The 22,204-nt window shown below is 35.5% G+C and overlaps 1 protein-coding gene across 2 annotated transcripts; it reads right to left on the reverse strand.

Annotated features, from left to right (window-relative positions):
• Positions 1 to 2,572: 2,572 nt before the first annotated feature.
• LOC147397441 (uncharacterized) lies at positions 2,573 to 16,454 on the reverse strand. 2 transcript variants are annotated; one of them, XR_015180239.1, is made up of 12 exons: positions 15,786 to 16,454; positions 12,849 to 13,011; positions 12,673 to 12,761; positions 12,506 to 12,591; positions 11,820 to 11,982; positions 11,534 to 11,657; positions 9,954 to 10,111; positions 6,780 to 6,864; positions 6,221 to 6,433; positions 6,069 to 6,130; positions 2,888 to 5,133; positions 2,573 to 2,773 (listed from the first exon to the last, which is right to left on the reverse strand). XR_015180239.1 is itself a non-coding variant. In XM_086449126.1 (11 exons), the coding sequence occupies exons 1-11, from the start codon at positions 16,061 to 16,063 to the stop codon at positions 3,228 to 3,230; spliced, it is 3,327 nt and encodes a 1,108-aa protein (XP_086305252.1). In that variant the 5' UTR covers positions 16,064 to 16,454; the 3' UTR covers positions 2,573 to 3,227. The 2 variants fall into 2 exon arrangements, 1 of the variants encoding a protein (XP_086305252.1); XM_086449126.1 differs by having other exon boundaries at positions 2,573 to 5,133.
• Between the last annotated feature and the right edge of the window lie 5,750 nt (positions 16,455 to 22,204).

The raw sequence follows: 22,204 nt of genomic DNA on the forward strand, positions 1-22,204 counted from the left end.
ACTTCAATACAATGCAATCAACATGAATGGAACACTAGGAAGTGGAAGTTAATAGTAAGGTTTCTCGAAGTCGATCGGAGAAAGAAAGATTAGGTTAAGTCATCATCTTTCTTCTTTCGAGCTTTCGATTGCCCTGAAATGCACCTGATCATTGATAATATCATTGGATAGATACTCTATCTATTACACTTCAAAAACCTACTTGATTGGTGATTCCAAATGATTATATTGGAGCATTTTCATTAAGAAAAATTACTTAACTCCATAGCAAAATTCCTCAAATGCAACGACTCTAAATCACTAATTAGATTTATTTATGTCCATTAGGGAAGGGTAAAATTTTGTTGTTTTTCATATTTGTATGATGATGATGTAGGTGATTAGATCTAAGTTGGGATTCTTTTTAAACTAGACAGGAGAAAACCGTGTGGGGGAGGCCCACTGATGGGAAGCCAATAAAACATGGGCACCTATTGAACAAAGATCCATATTTTGTGGACGAGTGTAGCATAGAAAAACTCAAGAATTCCTTGTTAGGAGACAGCATTTCAGGCTTTTTCAAATAAAAGTGGAAATGCATTTGTAACGAACCTTCATTATTGTGAAAAGAGAAGTGTCTGCAAAGGCTTTATTCTCAGGACGACAGGCGCAGGCCCCTCTCTATGAGTTCCACTTCCACAACAACCAACCCCCTTTATTGCTATCATGTGCATCCATCTATCTATCTTTGCCTGCAATAGCCTGAACATCTATGCAAAAAAAAAACAAAAAACCTTACACGTATCTCGATGCATAATTATGAAAAATTGAGTGAAAAAAAAAGTGAATGAGCATCTCTTTTCTCTTTTCGCTCGATCAACCTTTTTCTCTTAGGTGTGGTCACTCTCAAATCACCACGCGTAAGCTTTTTAGGCCCTATGCATGTCATGTGAAAGGTTCGCCACTCGTCACACGTTTTTTTTCCAAACCAATAATAAAAACTTTTTCTTTAAGCCTTACTAAGTGAGATTTTAAGCCTCCGTAAGGGTTGTTTTGCTCGAATGGATTATTACATTGGCAATTCAACATCACAGTCTTTTAGATTTTGTTGGAAAAACTCAGATACAGCCAAGAAAAAATCTTTTGAGCTTCATCGGCCACTGAACTTTCACTTAACTCCTAAATTTAAAATTAAAATTCAAGATGAAAAACATTTTTTTTTCTTTCAAACTTTATATATATAGTTTTGTCATCTACAAGGGCCCTGAAGCATCTGATCGTGTTTTATGTTTTTGGATGTCACAAATTGAGGCCATGGACCCTTACATTGTAAGGTTAATCAGACTCGACCTAAAAACCAAAATTTAATAAACATTGATTTGAGCTAAGTTAATATCAACCTAGGCCCACGTTGACAACGTAAGAGGGTATGCAGGAAGATCAAAACTGAGCCACTTTATCTTGATCCTTGAAAGTGATCAATTTACCTCGTCCACTAAGATTATCAGATGGTCTCTAAATTCAAAACATATGAATCCTAAGGCGTATCAATGGTATAACCTCAAGAAGAGATCTACAGGTGAAAATCACTGCCAGTAACTTCTACCAAAAACTGAATAACTCTGATCTAGAAAACCCCACTCTAAAGTACATTTCAGTTTTTTAATGTTACCAACAAAAAAAACTTTATTTTCGGATTATCTCGGAATGTTTTGGGTTGTCTCAGAATATTACAGTCCAGAGTCATAAGCAATCAGCGAACTGGCAATAAACAAACTATTCAGGTCCACATACCCTACGATTGTTGGTCTTGTTCCTTGGTGACCATGACGAAAAACCACCAAAAAGGGCCTTACCTGATTAATTATGGGAAATGTGTAGGAAAATAATTTCCACCAGATAATTTAAATCGGAGAAATTGACTTCCAGAGAGCATGTATGATTCTGACACACATCCATGTCAGAAATGTTCCACCGCAATGAAATTTTAATATTACTCCAGTACGACTCTTCTAAATTATGGCACAATTTCCACAGAAGACCATTTTCCACCCAAGGCTATTTGCCCATTTGGCGTTTTACCTCCCCCCTGAATAAATTAATTTTCTATTGAATAATGATTTTCTGACCCACCCCCAGACACAAGCCCCCTGATGTGGTATGTGTTAGAACCACAGATTCTTTACTCAGGATACACAATAGCATATGTTTATAGGGATGTACAGTTGTGTATCCCAGGGGAAATCTATGATTATAGCCCATGTCACATCAGCGGCCGTATGGGAGTGTGTCAGAGGGGTGTCAGAAAATCACAACCCTTTTCTATTTCATCTTTGTTATTCTTGAACCTAAACACCCAACCTAATCGAACCACCCGAGTTCATTTTCCAAAAACCATTTTCTCTGCAATCATGCATATTGCATACTCTTAAAAATTAACTGCATATCGGGGGCTGATTTTTAGGAGCGGATTCTATTTGATCAAGAGCACCATATTGCAAGATTTGACTTCAAATACGCACAGAAACTGCACTTGTAACCAACACTCTTTCTTCATAATAATGACAATAGAGGTGGATTTGACACCATCGGATTAAGAACACGACTAACTCAGACCATATAAAAAAAGTCAATGACATTGATCTTTATAAACCACTCTTAATCTATAATATAAATCAGTAGATAAGAGCTGAGCCTGAAAAAATAGGAAGTTAATAAAACACACAGCAAAGTGGTTTCATGGCTTCAAGAATATTGAGGTAGCTTAACAATGGCACAGGAGCATCTGAGATTTCTACAAATAATGAAAACCCAGAGATCAATACCCCATTACCATTTCCTAATGGCACAATGCCCATGCAAAAAAACAAAAATGTATTATCAAATAAAAAGTGGAAAATAATGTTACCTTAAATCACCACCAATGTCAACAGTCAGCATTTCTTCCTCCATTTGTTAGTACTCCGCTCTCCAGACCCTGAAAGAATATATGGCAACCATATCTCCTTAATTGAGCTACACTTGGATTTGAACTCTCGTCTACATCTTGTAAATCTCTCACTTCCATCAACAAAAGCAGAGTGACACGGCTACCCTAACACATCATATATGTTCATGTGGGAAATCATGGTCTTGTTTAGGATCCTGCTTCTTCAACAACATGACTAGAAACACAGGAGAGATTACGTCCAAACTGCAAATGAAAGCTGAAGTCCACGCCATTTTCACAAGAGGTTTCCAGTCTTCCATCAGCCGACCCTAGGAAGTTTTGTTCGATCATGCAGGGAAGAAACACTTTCACTCACTTCATGGCTTGTCCCATCGTTGTTCAGAGACTTCTTCCGTAACGGCTTGTCGATGAAACCAGGAGAAAACACACACTTTCCATTCCCCACGAGATTGTTACAAATCTTGTTCTCTTTAGAAAGAGCGGATTTAGCATCTCCATTACTGTAAAAGTGCCACGGATTAGCAACTTTATTCAATCCTTGATTGTCCACCCCATCCTCATTTAGACAGTTTATGGATTGTTTCTCGATGAAACTAGGAGTTGTTAGTAAACTATTAGAATTTCTAACTCCAACGTGACCATTAACCTCACTATTGATCTGATGAAGAGAACCAGACTTGGTGAATCCATTGCAGTTTCCATTAGCTTTGCATACCTCACTAGGTTCTTGGGCTTCTTCATTTCTATTCAGAGGTTCCTCTATGAGGTGCTTATCCGGGAAACCAGAACACAACAAGGGATTTGGATTTGACTTTCCTCTCAAGCAAGAGTTCTCTACAGCTGCTCTTGAAGATTGAATTTCTGTATCAGTCATTTCATGATCATCATTCTGATTTGACAAAGTGCCATCCATTTTCGAATTCGATGAAGTAAACTCTGTACTACAGCTGCTCCCCACCCCATTTTCCTTCACAAAACCACATCGCATGTCAAATTTAGTACCCGATAACTCAGGTTCCAAATTTTGAGCTTCAATTAATGAGGAATCATCACTCGCCGGAGCCAAATTGGAACCTACTATATGCATAAGCATTGCAGGAGAAGCAATTTCTGCTACATGAGAACTCTTACTGCCACAATCACCACCGAATTGTATGTTGGCCATCTCATCATCCCCATTTAGACACTTTTCAGATTGCTCTTCGATAAAATTAGATGTTGATGCACCATCAAAATCTAAAGTCCCATTATGACCATTGACTTTGCTGCTATTTTGATCAGGAAACCCAGGTTTGATAAATCCATTGCTGTGGCTGCTGCTGCTAACCTTGCACGACAGACTAGCTTCACCATGTCCAGCTTGCATTTTCCCATTGCTGTTCAGAGATCTACATCTCGTGCCCCTGTCCAGAAAACCAGGAGAGAACAGTGGCTTCAACTTCGCTTCAGGAGAGAAAGTGCGAGCTCCACCCGATTTTGAAGTCTTGGATTCTGTATTTTGGGCTGCTGCTGGAAGACTGGAAGATGTCTCAGCCATTTCATGAAGGTCACTACAACTTTCCAAAGAGCCATCCACGGAACATTCCATTGACATAAACTCTTTATCATAGTTGCTCCTCGCTTCATTTACATCCTCAAAAGTGAACTGTAAATCAGAACTAGTGCCTGATACCTCACATTCCAAAGGAACACAAGTTGGAATTCCTCCACGGACAATCTCTGGAGAAGCAGCAATTTCTGCTGCTTGAGAAAACTTACTGACATGATCCTCTGAATTTGAGGAACTAAAATCAGGATTATTAAAATCTAGATCTTGTGGATCTTCTCTAGCTGACCTCAAATCAACCTCAATAGGATCACCCAGATACGTACGCAAAGGATCCCGCGACCATGAATTAACCTTGATCGGATTATCTAGATCCGCATCAAGTAGATCTTCTCCTGTGAACTTCGAATTAACCATGATGGGGTCGTCCAGATCCATAACCACTAGATCTTTCTTCTTAGGGCTAGATTCCTGTGTGTCTGAACTGATATCAGAAGGCATGCTTCTGTGAGTGACAAAGGAATTGATTGGCCCAGCAATGGTGATAGACTCAACTGGTTGCCGTGAACATGGTTGTGCTTCAGCGACCACTTCCACCGGTTGTTGCTCCTCTTCTCTTGACGTTTCCAGGGGCCTAACACATGGCCGCACATGAGTCCTGCCCAACAATAGAAAAAAGTAGGATCTTTCTCATTTGAAATATAACATTATGCGTCACTCCAAATGTAAATAGTGTATGAGAGGGTGTACCCTATAGATGGACATCATATAAAAAAGCTTAGACGGAAATTCTAAAGAAATTTATTGGAACTCTCATAGATCGATACGGAAATGCAGAGAATGGGACTCTCCAGTATATGCTAAATGAGAATCATATAAAAGAGTAGACAGTAGAAACCATGCATGAGAACCGTGAGATGGACAGAAGGTCCATCAATTTTTCAGTAACCCTACCCCATAAACCACATATGTCAACAAGTGATTGATCCAGAAAATGTGACCTATATAAACATCTGATTGAGCATTACACCAAAACCAACTTGACACCTAGTCACCAACTATCCAATCTATGTACTATTTTTTTTTTAAAAATTTATAACTACAAAGATTTATTAAAAATGCTGAAAAGCAAGAGGCCAACAAAAGATACAAAAGAAGAAACAAACAAAACCAACAAAACAACAAGCCCAAATACAAACTATCCACCGCAAAGCTCCACCCATTTAAAGAAAAAATCCTCGAAAAAAGCTCCTTTGAAATCTTTGCAAAGCTTGTTCCAAAAGAACAACAAACACAAAACATCCAGAATCACCTCTTGAGGGACCTTTTCTTCACCCTGAAACACTATTCTGTTCCTCTACCTTCAAAAACCCCCAACACACGGCAAAGGGATTATTTTTGCTCAAATGTTAACCTTAACTTTTTAGCTACTGAAATTTAAGCTCTGACTCGGAAGGTCATTTGTACCCAGGCAAATCAATTGTTCGGATGTAGGCAACCATCCAATTGAAATCCAAATGGATAAAGTTAGAGTGAAAGAACTTAGGTCTATCATCTATGTTTTATGGATTAGGAACATGTAAAAATGACTACCTGCTATACAAGAGCATATACGCTCCCTGCGAAAGTACCTCCTCCAATTCAACCGTGGCAACCTGAGGCCCAGACAGCAAAACAAGTCACAAAAAATATAACAGCTAAACAAAATATATGAAATAAAATAAAATAAGGAACGTACGCATTACCTTACAGTCATCAATCCTGTACCAATTTCCAGAGAAATCCTTTGTGTAGCAAATATAATGGCCAAAAAATGATGCATTCAGCATGTCCACGTGCACAACGACAGAATAAAGTTGATACAAATCAGTGCCATCTCCTGGATCACTCATGTATGGCCCCAGGTCTAAATTCTCGGGGAAAGTCACTCTCTTGTTCAGTTTTCCAAATCTCCCACTCTGCAACCAATTATTAAAAGACAATATTATAGAAGTTTTCAGAAACAATGCCATATGTAGGAGAGAAACCATGTAAAAATTTACAAGGAAATCTATCAAATAAATCAACTAATCCCAACATCTAAGGGTGTCAGTGACTGAACTCATGATGTTTTTCTAAATAAATGAAAAATGACGATTTTTTTAAGCCAGACCTTTTTTGGGGGTCAAAGATTTTTGAGGCTAGATCTTGAAATTGGTTTTGACATCATCAGACAGCCGAAGATGGTAGAATGACTGTTAATTTATTCTACATTCTAGATTTCTATAAACATATACAAGTATAGAAATAATTCCAGTTAGGAACCTGAAATCTCTTAAGGGCGACGGTGAGGATATTTGGAGCCTGATGAATGGTAAGACGCTTGCATGCCTTAACATAGTCATTACATCTGCAAATGGTAGAAATTGGCATCAAATATGAAGTTATGAGTTGAAATAACATGGAGACTTAATATATCTGTCTTAAACAAGAATAAAGCAAACAAACCTGAGGAAATATGATAAGCATAAATCACTTCGATTGCAGACAACGTACATACATGTGCAGCATTTTTATACTACATTCTCTATGTCTTGAACAAGAATAAAGCACAGATATCTAAGGTAAAGTGGCAAGTATAAATCACTTCATTTGTTATGGATAAACATTCATGTGCCGCACATATATCATAGTAAACAAAAGCAATCGGAATAAAAATTGATTCAAGGTGAAAGCTCCATGACCCAAGAAGTATGTCTCCGAATATTTTAGCATACAGGTGCCACCGTCTAACATAGGTACACACAATTAGGTTCGACAACACTAAAGAATATGATTGTGGGGATCCCATTGTATTTTAAATAATTTAGAATAAAGACATTATTTTTATGTAACAGTATGCATCATATACTTTAGAGTCTAGACAAGAGAATACAGATATTTGATGTTTGTTATAAGGGAAAAAAATATCAATCTAACAAAGGGTAGTCATGATCAATGATAAATGCTGCCGAATATTTTGCTATAAGGAATAGAAAAAAAAAAAATCAGAAGTGAGGCCCTAGAGTCTGTGAAGTGTCAAAATCCAAACTTGTTTGTGCCTAGGATTCAATGCCTTCTGGTCGGTATGGTATAAAATTAATCTCCCTAACTTGTTTTGACTCGATCATTGCCGCATAATCCATTGATCTATAAAAGGTGAACTTGGCTCTTTTGTCTCAAACTATCTGGCATTGTGGATTGACTTTGAGCAAATGAGAGAGAGAGAGAGAGACTAAGTACCATTAAGCAAATGGTAAAACAGAGGACGTTTGCATGAACACATGGAAATAACGCAGGTTACCGTTCACAAATGCAGAACCAGAGTACGAAAGGGTAATGCATAACTTATGGGACATGTAGGACAGTAAATTGAAAAATTAAAGACACTTTTTAACCAGTAGGATTAATTTGAAACATATTAGGAAAATTCAAGAATACAAAATGAATATATCTATATATATATATATATAGCCAATGAGAGTGAGAGAGAGAGAGAGAGAGATAAGCTTCCTTTTTTCTATGTTATGAAGAAATGATATTTAAAAAAATCAAAGATCAAAATATGAGAATCAAGAAACAGGTATAGCCATCATCGAAGCCTTATCCCAAAGACTTGGGTCAGCTAAATGAATCTTCCTCCAATTATGTCTAAGACATTTGAAGGAGTTCATCTCCGCCTTCACCATCCTAATCCATGGGCATTTGGCCTTCCTTTCACTCTTTTAGAAACTTCAAGTTTGGGATAAGGTGGTTGTTGGTGTAAACCTGAATTTGTATATTCCTTCTAACCAAGGCTGTAATTGGCCATTGTTGAACGTGCCCAAACCATCTCAATTGAGTTTCTCTTAGTTTATCACGCTATTGGACCTACTCCTACATTTTTCCAAATGCATTAATTTTCAGATTTTATCTTCCCTGTTTTTTCCACTCGTCCATCCCAACATCCTTACCTCTATTGCACTCCGTCTATTGACATGATGCTTCTTGACTGCCCAACATTCAGCTCCATAAAGCATATCTGGTCTTACTATCATCTTATATAATTTTCCTTTCAATTTGATTGGCATACATCATTTGTGTAGCATCTTTCTCAATCGCTTTCATCTGTATGTCTAATAGACACGAGGTAACAAACATGACTATTTCAGGGTACTTCTCGACCACCCATTTTTACTAGACATTTATCCTCATGAATGTCAGTAATAAATTCAAAATCCATATATCTGGCTCCTTGAACTCCTCCAATATTACTCTCCATAATTCTAATTTTGCATTAACTCCCTCTCTATTCTACTCAACTAATACTCTATCATCTAAAAGTAACATACAACAAGGCATCTGCTCTTGAATATGAGTAGTCATTAAGACTAGAGCAGACAACTACAAACTCAAAGCCAATCCATGATGCAAAACAACTATAATTGGGAATTTATGTGTGCCTTCACCATTCTCTCCCACACTATCATACATAAATGTCCTGGATGATGTCAATACATCCACTCAAGACTCATATATTTCCCAATACCCATGAAATTTTACTTTCCAGGTATTTGTTATATGCTTTCTGCCTTTCTCTAGTTCAATGAAAATAAATAGAAGATTCTTCCTCTTTTCTTTATACTTCTCTATCATTTGTCTAAGTAGAAATATTGCCTTGATGGTTGATCTACCTGGCATAAAACCAAATTGTTTCTCCAATATATTAGTGTATTGTCATAACTTTTGTGTTCAATCACTCTTCCATAATTTCATAGTGTGACATAAGTTTAATACCGCAATACTTGGTACAACTACGTATCATTCATTCTTATATACAGGTACTACAATGTTTTTTTATCCATTCATCCGGCATCTTTTCAATCTTGAAAATATTATTGAACAATCTATTGTAAGTCAATGTCAAGAACGAATGGAAAAGAAAAATCAGAGACCTTGGTGGTTATTGGGACCAGCAGGTAAATTGTGTTGGCTACATGCGTTGTTTGGCCAAGACACGTGAATGAAAAAGGAGGTACCGAGTGTTCCATACTTGCATGCTTGTGGGTTGAGAGAAAGGTTTATCACCTCTCTTTTTTTTTTCCTTGACAAAATATTATGCCTGCAATAGGTAGCTTTATCTATAACATTAGCACGCAATGGAAATTAGGATTCAGGCCGACTCCAGTTGGCCTGAAGTTCAGCAATGAACTGACCAATTCGATGCAAGATTGACCAAATTTTCCCATCTACTGGGAACAATAGTAGAGCCAGAAACATGAGTAAGCTTTGAATTATAAAAGATTATCCGCACAGTTAACACCATTTGTGTGCCTTAATGGAAATAAAGTATAGAAGCAGATAGAGTTGTATAGTTTAACAAATTCTACAAATAATGATGTGCACAAATAAAATACTTGAAGAAGCATTAGGATCAAAAGAAGCTATAGTAGATGTTTTAAGTCAAATGAACACCCTTACCCTTCGCATTTATACATATTTTCCCCGTCGAGCCACTCTTTAGCGGTAAATAGGTCAAGGCAATCCTCCAACGATGCAGCTTCCCCTTGGATTTCAACAGTTAAATCCATCATATTTTCATACCGATATGAGATCTTATTGCATTTTGTACATTTAACCTGAATTAAAATGAATTGGTAAGAGGATGTCCAGAATAAGGAGAACAAAAAGGTAAAGACAAGATTAGTCTCCAACAGGCACATTCACAAGTGAGTATCTGCAGAGAACCATAATATATTTTCCAGAACTCTAGACATACTCATAACAAATTTGAACTTTTTTTTTTATGATTATCAATTTTTACTTCTGATATTTGTGAATACCAAGATAATTTTGTCAAAAAGCGTCTCTTTCCAGATACCCTTCAGTAAGTGGCAATTATCCAGCTCACTAGTAAGCACTAAAAGTAGCTTTTCTAAATAATTCTGAAGTCTGAACTTCTAAACTGGTGCTCAAGCACACTGACACGAACATCAACTCCAGAATTTGAAAGTTTTCACTCAGTAACAACTCCTGACATCAGTAGGGCCTTAAGGAGAACCAATCTGGTTATAAGTTTTACATCTAATTTGCTCTTGATACAGTGATAAAGGGAAAATAATGCATGTAATGGCCGTTTATGCCCAGTGAGCTTCAGCCTTATTCACAAATGAGCCTCTACAAAGCATTCATTACTTGAATATATAAAAGGTTTCTCAAAGTTGGAAACATTTATCCTGGTTTAGGGAACAACAATGCTATAAAAGGAGAAACCAATATGTTTTGTGTAAGTTAGTACCTTGAACACCGCCAAAAGAATCCAACGGAATGACATATTTGTCAAGCCCAAGTAATTGTACCCAAAGCATACTAGAGTCTGCCTAGTGTCAGATACAAATAGTAGATAAGGGATGCAAAATAGACAGATCCAAACCAAAGAGCAACAGTTGCACCAAACCATGGCCCAGGCTTGGGCAGGAAATTTCATACCAAGGATTGGGCACATGCTGAGATTTCCAAACCCCACCCAAGGTCCAGTTGGGCACATAGTAAATACGTCGTACAATACAGCCACATTGAGGCATTGTGATTATCATCACTAAAAATTAGTCCCTTCTAACATTTCTAGACATATGAAAGGTTCACAAGAGTGCAACTAGACTCTAATTTTCAAATGCAATCTAACTCTTCAGTAAGTTAGGAATGTTGGAATGAACTGATTTATGAAAAGTCAGGGTGTGTGTGTGTGTGTGTGTGTGTGTTTGAATTGACCAACATAATTTCTATAAGGTCTCCACCACCAGAAACCATATCTATGCCAAAAAGTCATTGAATAAACTTGAAAATTTAAAATTTTATATTATTTCTAATGGATTACTGTATCTTGCGTTTAATCATCCCAGGCATTAAGATAAAGTATCATTCTACCATGTGAAACTACAACTTAATTTCATTTACATGTGTAATATGTAGAGCAGCATCAAACTTAAGTGTTGAGGTCATATAAAGAGAAATACTAAATTCAAAATTCAAACGAAATTGTAAATCAACAGAGGATCAACCTGAGATTGGAGGTGACCACCGAATATGTATTGAATAAGAGATGTCTCTTGAGAGCTAGGATGGAGGGTTTTTTCTCCACCAAATTCATCAAGGCATACTGACTGCATTGTATCAATTGCAAACCTACAACGACAATGTAATTATCAAATTTAACTAGAACCCACACCAAAGACTTCAAGGTAGACTAGAACATTCCTTTATGGATTTTGATTGCAGAAAACACAGCGTCACACGACAAAATTAAGATTCACATGAATCCAAAGCAAAAAACAAAAAACAAGGAACCTCATGAACTCGTGAGCATCCTCCTGTTTCCCGTATCCAAGATTACCACCAATATTAGGTAACCGTGATAGAATGTTCATTGGCGAAAAAGGTTGCAAATTTTGTCTTGCTCGTTCAACATGGATTTGAAGTTCGCAAAAGAAGCACCAGTCATTTCGTCTACCTAAAGAACAAGAAAAACAACATAAAAATTATACATAACAACTTTGCTAATATTGTAATGAGACGTGGAGTGTTGTTCGCACGTCCTAGGTTCAAAACCCCTTGAACCCAACTTCACTTGCTAACAACTAACCCTTTACCCATCAATGAGTGTGTTTTATATATATATATATATATATATATATGGGTTGAGTTCAAGGTCATATATATATATGGGTTGAGTTCAAGGGACAACAAGATAGCCAAAGTTTTTTTGTAAACCATTTTTTATGGTGTTAGAAGTTTCGAAATGGGCTGAATTCTTGTGAGGACGATCTCTATGGTGAGGAGATCATCTTCACCAAAAGTCGGACCATTCCAAACTTCTAACCCCATCAAAAGTGGTTTAAAAATTAACACTATAAATTGATGGTCAGCGATTCTTCAACTTGTAAACTGAAATTAGAGAAAGAGAGAGAGAGAAACTAGTGCTGCTATGTAAGAAAAAGAGGAAAATATTGACAGTTCAGCTTTGGTTTTTTTACATTCTCCCCGGTGGCCTTTCTCCAACAAGTAGGCAATAAGTGGTCGGGTGCAAGACAGACACTGTAGAACCACATTGGCAAAGCAGCTGCACAACAAAGGAAGAAAAGTAAATCAAAAGAAAAACATATTCAAAAAACAAATAAAAGTATGTGTGCAGTTATTGCACCTGTTTCCACAATTTAAAAGGCCACAAGGTGGGAATCCTGGCTTGTCCCAATTGAAAAGCTTTACAAATTCATCATACGGGAAAAGAACCTGAAAATTTATAGCAACAAGTGCTCATCTGATTGTAGGAAAAAAAGAACTATAGTTACACTAAGCTAAAAAGATCTAATCACACACCTTTTTTGACAGCTGAAGATCTGTGCTAGATTTACCCCCACCTATAGAAGCTTCCCCCCCACGGCTACTGACACCTGTTGAATTTGAAGTGCCCAAAATTTTGAAGTCCTTGCACTTAAACTTGTGATCTGCTCTCCAATGCTTTGATTGGCAAATTTCAGAACTGGAAAATAACAACAAAATACACCTTTGGACTTGAGACCTTTTAAACAAAATGTAGAGAAACTGAAACAGATCATTTACAAAAGAGAGAATATTAAATCTGGAAACATTCAAACTCAAAGGGGGCCAATATTAAGCCTGAAAAGAGGTAATAGGGAGTAATCCATAGTGAACCCATATCACAAGCATGAAATCTGGTCCTTGCAAAGTGTGCCTCTTGTGTTATTTTCAACTAAATTCAACCATGCTCATCTGATATTTCATTGGCGCTTAAATCCATCTATAAGCAATCAAAACTCAATATGTGTATGAGAAGGAGAAATATAAGAGAATTACTCCTCCAAAAAGGGGATTATACTTGTGGGAAGAATAGGGGCAATTAGAGAAAAATGAAATTACATAATCTCTAATGAATAGAAAATTGGAGAGACATACTTGATCGTGCTGTGTTGGTGAAGGGGAATGCAGGGGAGAAGAGGAGGGTGGATAGGTAACCAAAATTTTGAAGAAATTCAATGATTGGGAAGTAGAGGATTTCACTAGCCTCTTCTCTCACCTTGAATTTTGATAATGTTGACCAAAAATCAATGATAAAACATTTGTGACTAATCAAGTTATCCACAATTAAGATTTTGTTAACGAGGTTGGAAATTCTGAGCTTGCTAAGGTATAATAAAAGGATAACCAAGAAAGTACCATTTATGCTCTAAACGCACAAACTCAACACTTCTAAAATGGTAAAACAAATATTATTAAGAAAATAAAAATGGCATACAGGACCCCAGCAAAAAACTAGGTCTAGAAAGTAAAAAATATTGCACTTGGAGGACTATGTCCTCCAATATGTCTTTGAATCAAAAGCCTTTCAAATCCCAATTAATAGTTGATCGCACATAAAGAAGGGATTACACCTTAAGGATGATAGAATGGATTGTTTCCTTTTGTTCCTTCAAAGATGTAGCTATCACGCTCTTCCAACAAATCGCAAAAAGAAGCATCCTTAAAAGATAAAGATCATTAGAGGAGAGCACATCTTAACTTAATGAACAGTTTTAGCCTAGGTTTCCATATGATGACAAGAAAGACAAAGAAATCTTCCCACGCCCTTTAGGAGGTTTCACACTCAATGAATGAGAGATCATTAACCAGCTCCTCACTTACCTTACACAGCCTTACCTAGAGATTTGAGGTCGGCTAAATGAATATCGTTCCTCCATTCAACTCATTCCAGAGCCAAGTTTTTCGTTATTGAAAGTACGTTCATATTTGCTTTTTCTCTCTCCATTCATGTTCTTCCAGCTCTTTCTCTAGCTCTCTTAGGCCATCACTTGCATATTGAGTTTTAAGGGGGCGAAACTCCCCACCAACAATCTAGTCGGAATCTAACATTGTCCCTTCACCTATTCTAAGTAGGATCCTTATATAAAACTATAACTTCTTGTAGATTCATTTCCAAAGCTCACACCCATAAGGGATTTTCACGATACTGCTAGCTCATCCAAAATGATAAACCCCATACTTTGCCTTGCTGAACTCCTTCCATAAACTCTATCTCTCCACCCCGATTTTTCTTGGAAAGATAGATTTGGTTGCACTTTACAAAGGTGAAACTTTATGTTCCCTACCCTATCATTCCACAGAAAATCGTGAATCATCCTCTCTATCTATTTTTCCACACATGTAGGGACGGAAAACAATGATAGAAAGTAGATTTGAATCCTTGATAGGTTACTTTGGATTAGAGTCGATAATCCTTCCTTTGAAAGATATTGAGATTCCAAGTTCTTCTTCTAATGCAATCAATGAAAATGTCCCAAATGTCCTTGATTCTGAATGTGTCACCTAGATGTAAACCAGAGTAAGATGATGGAAAAGATTCCTCTAGGCACCCTAAACTAACTGCAAGTAGAGAAATTTTGGACGATGGTCCTAAGATGAATATTATTCTCTTATGAACATTGATTGCCAAGCCCGAAATTGCATCAAAACGTACTAGAAGCCCCGGGACATATTTTTCTTTAAGTGTTACATCATCTATTTTCAACTGGTAATGAAAAATCTTTATGAATTTTGTGATCCAGTGATTTGATGTCTAATTTGACATAGATCCCACTCCTTCCAATTTTAGGATACAATTTGGTTCTGACAACATTGTTCGTATATGTGGAATCTCCCTTTCAGGCTAACTTAGTTTGGTCTATAATTAATATCCAAGGAAATGGTTTGATGACTCAAAGGACAATTGATTTATAGGAAGAAGCGTATGCAAACAAGCCTCTGATGTATAAAAAGAAATAAAGATTCCGTAGAACATTTGCTTATTCATTTTAAGAAATTGAAAAAACCCTTTTTGGCTATTTGGAACCAAAAGGGTCATGCCAAACAAAGCTAAAAGCTTATTAGACTTTATCTTCTTGCCTAGTCAGGACTTCAAATGTGAGAGATCACGTATTCCTTTTGCCATTCATTTTTGGGGTTGAAATTAACAAAAGAAGCAATTTTTCAAGAGTACGTGTGGTTCAAACCAACGGAAAGAAATTAAAACAATATAAAGATTGTATCTTGTGTTATTTTCCACAAAATTTAGCCAATTTCGATGACACGTGAAATCTCCACGCAATTCTATAAAATTCTATCTACAAACAATCAGATCCCAATGTGTTTGTGAAAAATGAAACAGAACATAACAATTCAACCAAAAAATAACCAATCTTGATGAAAATTAGTAGAATTAAATAAACAAATAACAAGAAAATATGGAAATTGTGGACAAACCAATAACGAACGGCCTTGCATCCGGAACATTTCTTATTCGCCGAACCGCCGCAAACGGCACAGCCATCGCCACCGCCGGCGACGGCGATCATCTGTTCTTGACTTCTCCGGCGACTTTCAGTGGTTGTGCTTCCTCCTTCGTCGAAATTGGTGTCGACGATGAAATACTTGGACGCTGTGCTCTTCACCAGGTGAAGTATTCCGAGAAAGATTAGGAAAGCAGAGAAGATGAGTCGAAGGAACCAATAGGGATCAAGAGAAAAGCCAGAGACATGCATCTACACCTCCAACTGTGATCGAGATTTGTTTTCGGGATTTTCATGGATGATTTCAGGAGAAATTAACAGATTAAAACCCATAAATTTTGTTCTCTCTCTCTTCTTTGTTTCGCTCTCTGTTTCTCCGCTTGCCCTTTCGAGTTTGGAGTTTGGACTGATTGTTTTTATGTGGCCTGAGGGTGCGCCATTATATAACGTATGCCCCTTAAGTCTTCAGGAAGACTACCTATAATCATATTGTCAACCCAGCAGACCGTCATCCCAGTGCCTGGACAATTGGAATCCAACGGTCTAGATTTTGAGAAGATGGTCTACATTGGTTGGCGAACGTGCGGTCGTTCGGAAACTTTGGGTTAGGGTTGGCTTTTGAAAAGAAAATGGTTCCATCATCCAGAAATTTCCATCTCTACTTTTTTGCCCCTTAGTATGCTGTTTTCGAGTCTAGCCTTTTGCTTTAGGCCCTAATAATTCTAATCTAAAATCAGCTAGTAATCACTATCAACTACCAAGTTGTGGGATTGAGATTTTTTTTTATTTTGGGTTGTGTGAATGGGCCAGTATATATGATTCAAGCCCATTCAAGTTGGGATCCAATGGATATTGTAGGTAACAAGGAAGATTGTCTAAAATCCGAATTGTGTGGACTAACATAAGGAGGAAGAACTAGGGATGGTAGTGATCCGAAATATACCCATTGTCCGAACCAATCCGATCTGATCTGAAAAAATATGAAAAATCAGATTTTTGGATCAGATTCAAATGTACACCAATCCGTTTCGAAAAAATTTGATCCGAACATATTTTAATATTTTATTATTATTCTTAATTTTACATGAATACATATAGATAACTAGTTTTAGTCCTTTTGGTTTCACTCTATATTTATAACTGGAAAGTGGATTTTGCTAAAAAAATTATATGATTTTATATTTTTAAATTTTTTGAACATTGATAATTTGAAAATAAGACATGTGCTCAGATAGATTTTAGATCAAGGATGAAATGAAATTGATCGGAATCGGTTTGCATATTCATTGACCCTACCGGATTGGGTAAATGTTTAAAAATTTTAAGATTAGTATTAGACTGGTACTGATACTATTCTGAACCGATTTGTCGTCAGCCCTAGGGAGAATCACCTGTAAACAATTAGAGAATAAGTATAATACTTGATAAAACCTACATAATTCAACTCATCGCACATATACGTTGTAAGCTGACAGGATAGTTGTCGATCGATTGAATTTGCACATTGAACAAAGATGTATGCGATCTAACATTTTGTGAGTTGAAAATAAACTTACATTCGATGATTGGTACAACAAAAACCGCATGCGCTACAACTAGAGATTCAAGTTCTATAAATAAGTAATATTATAAAGACAAACGATTTGTACTTTTTCAAATCAAAACTCTTTTAAAATCTCAAGTGACTTGATCATTTTAGCATTTTTGTTCATAGAAACTACATCAAGCTCAAGAGTTCAAGCATCACCATTCGAAGGAATGGTAAGGGAAGAGTGATTGGCACATCAAAAGAATCCACGTATGTAATTACTAAAGAAGATTTTTTGTGTAGGTCCACCAAAAGAGGCTAAACATCCATGGTCAATGGTATTAATTAGTGTTCTACCTAAAAAATAGGTCAGTAGTTAGTTAATGACTTAATGTCACTCAATTTCAATAGTAGAGAACCCACACTCTTTAAGGGGATTGTTTGCAGGCTATCGTTGGGGTATGAATACATATAGTCATGTAATTTTATTGATATTTTCGAAAAATTGCTACCATTCTTTGAATAAGGGATCAGATGATTAAATAAGTGAATTGACGAATTAATTAATAATTTATCGATTAATCATTAAATATAGTAATACCTTTCCCCTTCATCCTCAATACTTTATTTTTATTTACAATCAAAAGTCAAGAATGGTATAATATTTTTATGGAGGTTGAAGATGATGTTTTTTTTATAAAAGAAACCCAAAAACATCATTTGCATAATCCCTAGGTTTTTTCCCCTCAATTATTTATGAAATTTTCATGAACTCATCCGAATGAACCATCAATTAGTTGTGGATCTGCACTTGGTTACTATGGTACGACAGCTTATAGTTGTTATTGGGATTCACATCGAGCAAAACAATAAATACATCCAATGGTGCAAGCATAGGGTGAACAATACTACGATATCTACTTCAGCTTTTGTTTTCTTCTCAAATAAGTTAGACACCTACTATCGAAAGCATGTCCATGTTGAAAATGTTGATCTTATACGAGGCAAGCATTCAAGTAATCAATGTCTTTTATTGATCACAGTGTTCGTGTATGAACCATCAGAAGAATTGTTGGATATGAGATTGAGCATCCTTTCTTTTACAACTAGGTGGAGACAACTTATCTTATTACTTTTAAAAGCATAGAAAATATGACAATGAAGATCTATACATCTATAATAAAACATAACGGGTATCCCCCTCTCCCCAAGACAAATATTGTAGGGATTTAATCTCATCGGGAATTTCCAATTTTTTTTTTTTGTTTTATCCCTCTTTTGCCTTCTCTTCCCAAAAATACCCTTCATCTTTATGTATTGGCTTCCCTCTTCTCTCACATTTTCAATAATACATAGATCGAATGACTACCTATCCACATGGATGACATGTTCACTTGAAATTCAAAAACACAATCAAGTGCCACATGGTTACAAAGCATAAAATTCTAAGAACTAAAAATACAATAAAATAAAACACGACGGTTGACCCCCTGTCTCAATTTTTACCACCATCCCCCATAAAGAATGTATCATGCCAACTATTTTTAACCCCTTCTCCAAAAATACAACCAACTATATTGCCTTTCTTCTTCTACCCTCCTTTCTAATAATACCCTCTCATATTCTCCCCTTTTTCAATAATACCCATCAAATTCTATTGTCTTTCCTCTTCTCCCACCTCTTTTATCAATACTACCTCCAACTTTTAGTTATTGTGTTCCCTTCTTTTATCCCCTTAACCTAAAAAAGACTTGTGTTTCTCCATTGGATTTCAATTTAAATTTGGGAGTTCAACATCCATCCATTTTCAAAGTATTAGATTTGACACAAACACAACACAAAAAAAAAAAAAAAAACTAATCTAAACCATCAATTTTAGAGGGTTGAGGTATTGTGTGGATCAACATGGCATATTTTGAAGACTCGTGAAAAATAACTCATGAAAAAACACATGATCCCCATCGTGTAAATACGAAATCTAACAGTTAGGAATTACCTTCACGATCCTTGAGATATACAATACTGAGATTGCATAATATAGACTTATTTATTTGCTTGTCAGGTTATTTTTTCTCATATAATATAAACTTTGATTTCTTCTAATCCATTTACATGATATTAATTATTTGAGTTGGACTAACCATGTATACCATCAAATGCTTGATGGATTGAATATGGTACCTACTAGATTGGGTCCATATTAGATTTATCATTTGGATTCAATTTTGATATGGTATTTGATAAGAAACTCATCGAGCTTAGGTCAATTATGTATTTATTGAATTGGTTCTTGATTGAACCTCAATATTCAGTTCCAAGATAGATATAGAATTGATCCCATGAGATTGATGTGATTCCAAATGAAAAATAATACATTCACTTGCATGTTTGAAACCAACTAATTTAATGGTTTGATATTGCAACACTTCATCTAGTAGAAAACTGCTCGTGCCAACCATTTAGATGAGATACTTAGTGTTGAGCCTCATCCTCGATCGTGACGATTTTAGACTTACAAGAACTTTATGTCTTGTGGAAATAACCTTTAATTTGAAAGCTTTTATGATGAGATAACACATACATGGAATATAAGAAAAAATATCATATTATAGGATAAAATGTCTTGGTATGGGCATAGTATTTCCAATGTCATGTAAAAGACCATATACCCTTATATTTTTCACTAAAAGACAAAATGAATAATGGTATTATTTGAAAAAGAATGTGGTAGAGAATGCTAACATCCCTGTGAAATCTTGGACATTAGCATTCCCTTGTATATATGTATTTTAAATGTTTAAGTGGAAATATTATATTTGAATTGCAAATTGAATACATGTTCAAGGTTCGCTACTCTACTAACTATTTTTTTTTATTCTTAGATGGTCCATCAACCTCATATCTCTTTATAGTTTTTTTGGGAATACAAATTGCCTTTTTTCTCATCTTCTTCACATTCTAAAGTGTTTCAACAATGATTGCAATCATTTATGATCGTTTTTTAATATTATGAATGGAAAATGAATAATGATCTATTCTTAGTTCTGAACATTTATATTTATTTTTCAATTTATTTCAGTGATTTATAATTATGTACCTTGGGTATTTAGATAAGGTATACACATTATCAAAGTGGAAAAAAAATATGAATCGCATTTATTGTGTTGACCACTTTTATTGTCGAGCTCAATATTTTATCATCGAGTTAAACAATTTTATCATCGGGTTGTATGTAGCAATAAAAAAATGAAAAATGAAAAAATTAATAAAAGACATATCCAACATCGAAGTCGGAAAAATGAAAAAAATTAATAAATAAATGAAATAAATTTAAATCATATTTACAATGTTGAGTTCAACATTTTTTATTGTCAAGTTCAACATTTTTATCATCGAGATCAACATTTTTTTATTGTTGAGTTCAATTTTTTTTTTAATTGTTAAGTTCACCAATTTTTTTTATTGCTACAACCCGATGATAAAATTGTTTAACTCGATGATAAAATATTGAACTCAACAATAAAATATTCATTTTTTATTTTTCAACTTTCTCAAAATTATTTTGTGTCTTAAGTTTTGGATGGTGAAATATATAGATACACGTGATGAAGATGAAGAGATATACATACCAGAGTTCGCCTAGGGCTGGCAATGATTTGACCTTTATCTAATGTCTTAACCAATCTGATCTGAAAATATTGATTTGGATCAAGATTTATTTATTTATTTATTTTTGGATCGAATTCAAATTGAAATTTTAAAATTTGATTAAAATTTGAATTGGGTTTGGATTAATCCCAAACCGATTTGATCATGTTTTAATATACAAAAAGACCCTTTCAAAAGTATACCATTGTCGTCTCACTCCTCATATCTCTTTGTTACAAATAAAATAAAATAAAAACTCACCAAAATCCATCATCCTCAATCTGAGGAGTCTCCCTGAAATCAATTGCCTTCAACTTGCTTCAAGACTCCACCATGTATGCATGCCCCTGTGTGTGTGTGTGTGTGAGGTCTGAACCTAACCTCTAATGGCAAAAATCAATCTATCTTGAACGATCTTCAAGGGTTGGGTCGTTGCTTTTCTGTTCATTTTTGGTTTTAGGATTTCTCATTTTGGTTTTGATTCTTGATCACATCTCACTCTCTAACCCCTCAAACTATAGGCTTCTTTTGAACCTTACCTTTTTTCTTCAAAAATTAATTTCGTATAAAGAAAAGGTGGTTGATCATATCGATTTTGAATTCGAGTAAAATCTCAATTGGATCGAATTCGATTCATATTGTACAAAATTCATATCGATAATGATGCAACTTAGTCCGGTTCAAATCGAGGATCGAACCAAACAGATAGCTTTGTGGTAGTTTTGTTCGGATTGGAACAAGTTGCGGTTCGGTTCTCGATTACAAAAATGGAGAACCGATCAACTTGGTTCAATTTTCGGATGAAGCTTGTATATAACCAAACTCCTATGCAATAAATAAATATATATGTATATAGTAATTATTATGAATTATTTTATGAGTTAGGACATAGATTAGTAATTTTTTATGGATAAACTAATGACTTTTTATGGATAGATTAGTGATTATTGTATGAAATTTTATGTTTATTATATGTTTGTTTTTTCATTAAAAAATACTACATATAATTTATAGAATATGGGCAAACTGTAAAATCGAACCGAATCAAACCGACTTTAGTTCAGTTTGGTTTCAATGGAATTTGGTTCGATTTTGGTTCTTATGTAATGGAATCGACCTATGTTGGTTCGATTCTAATTTGACCTCAAACTGAATCAAGTTGAACCCCTTAATGGTATGGCATTGATTCGATACTAAATTGATCCATTGCTAGCCCT

Source organism: Akebia trifoliata, chromosome 8 (assembly GCF_017979445.1).
Source record: "Akebia trifoliata isolate Shusen 1 chromosome 8, ASM1797944v1, whole genome shotgun sequence".
NCBI classification, from domain to species: Eukaryota; Viridiplantae; Streptophyta; class Magnoliopsida; order Ranunculales; family Lardizabalaceae; genus Akebia; species Akebia trifoliata.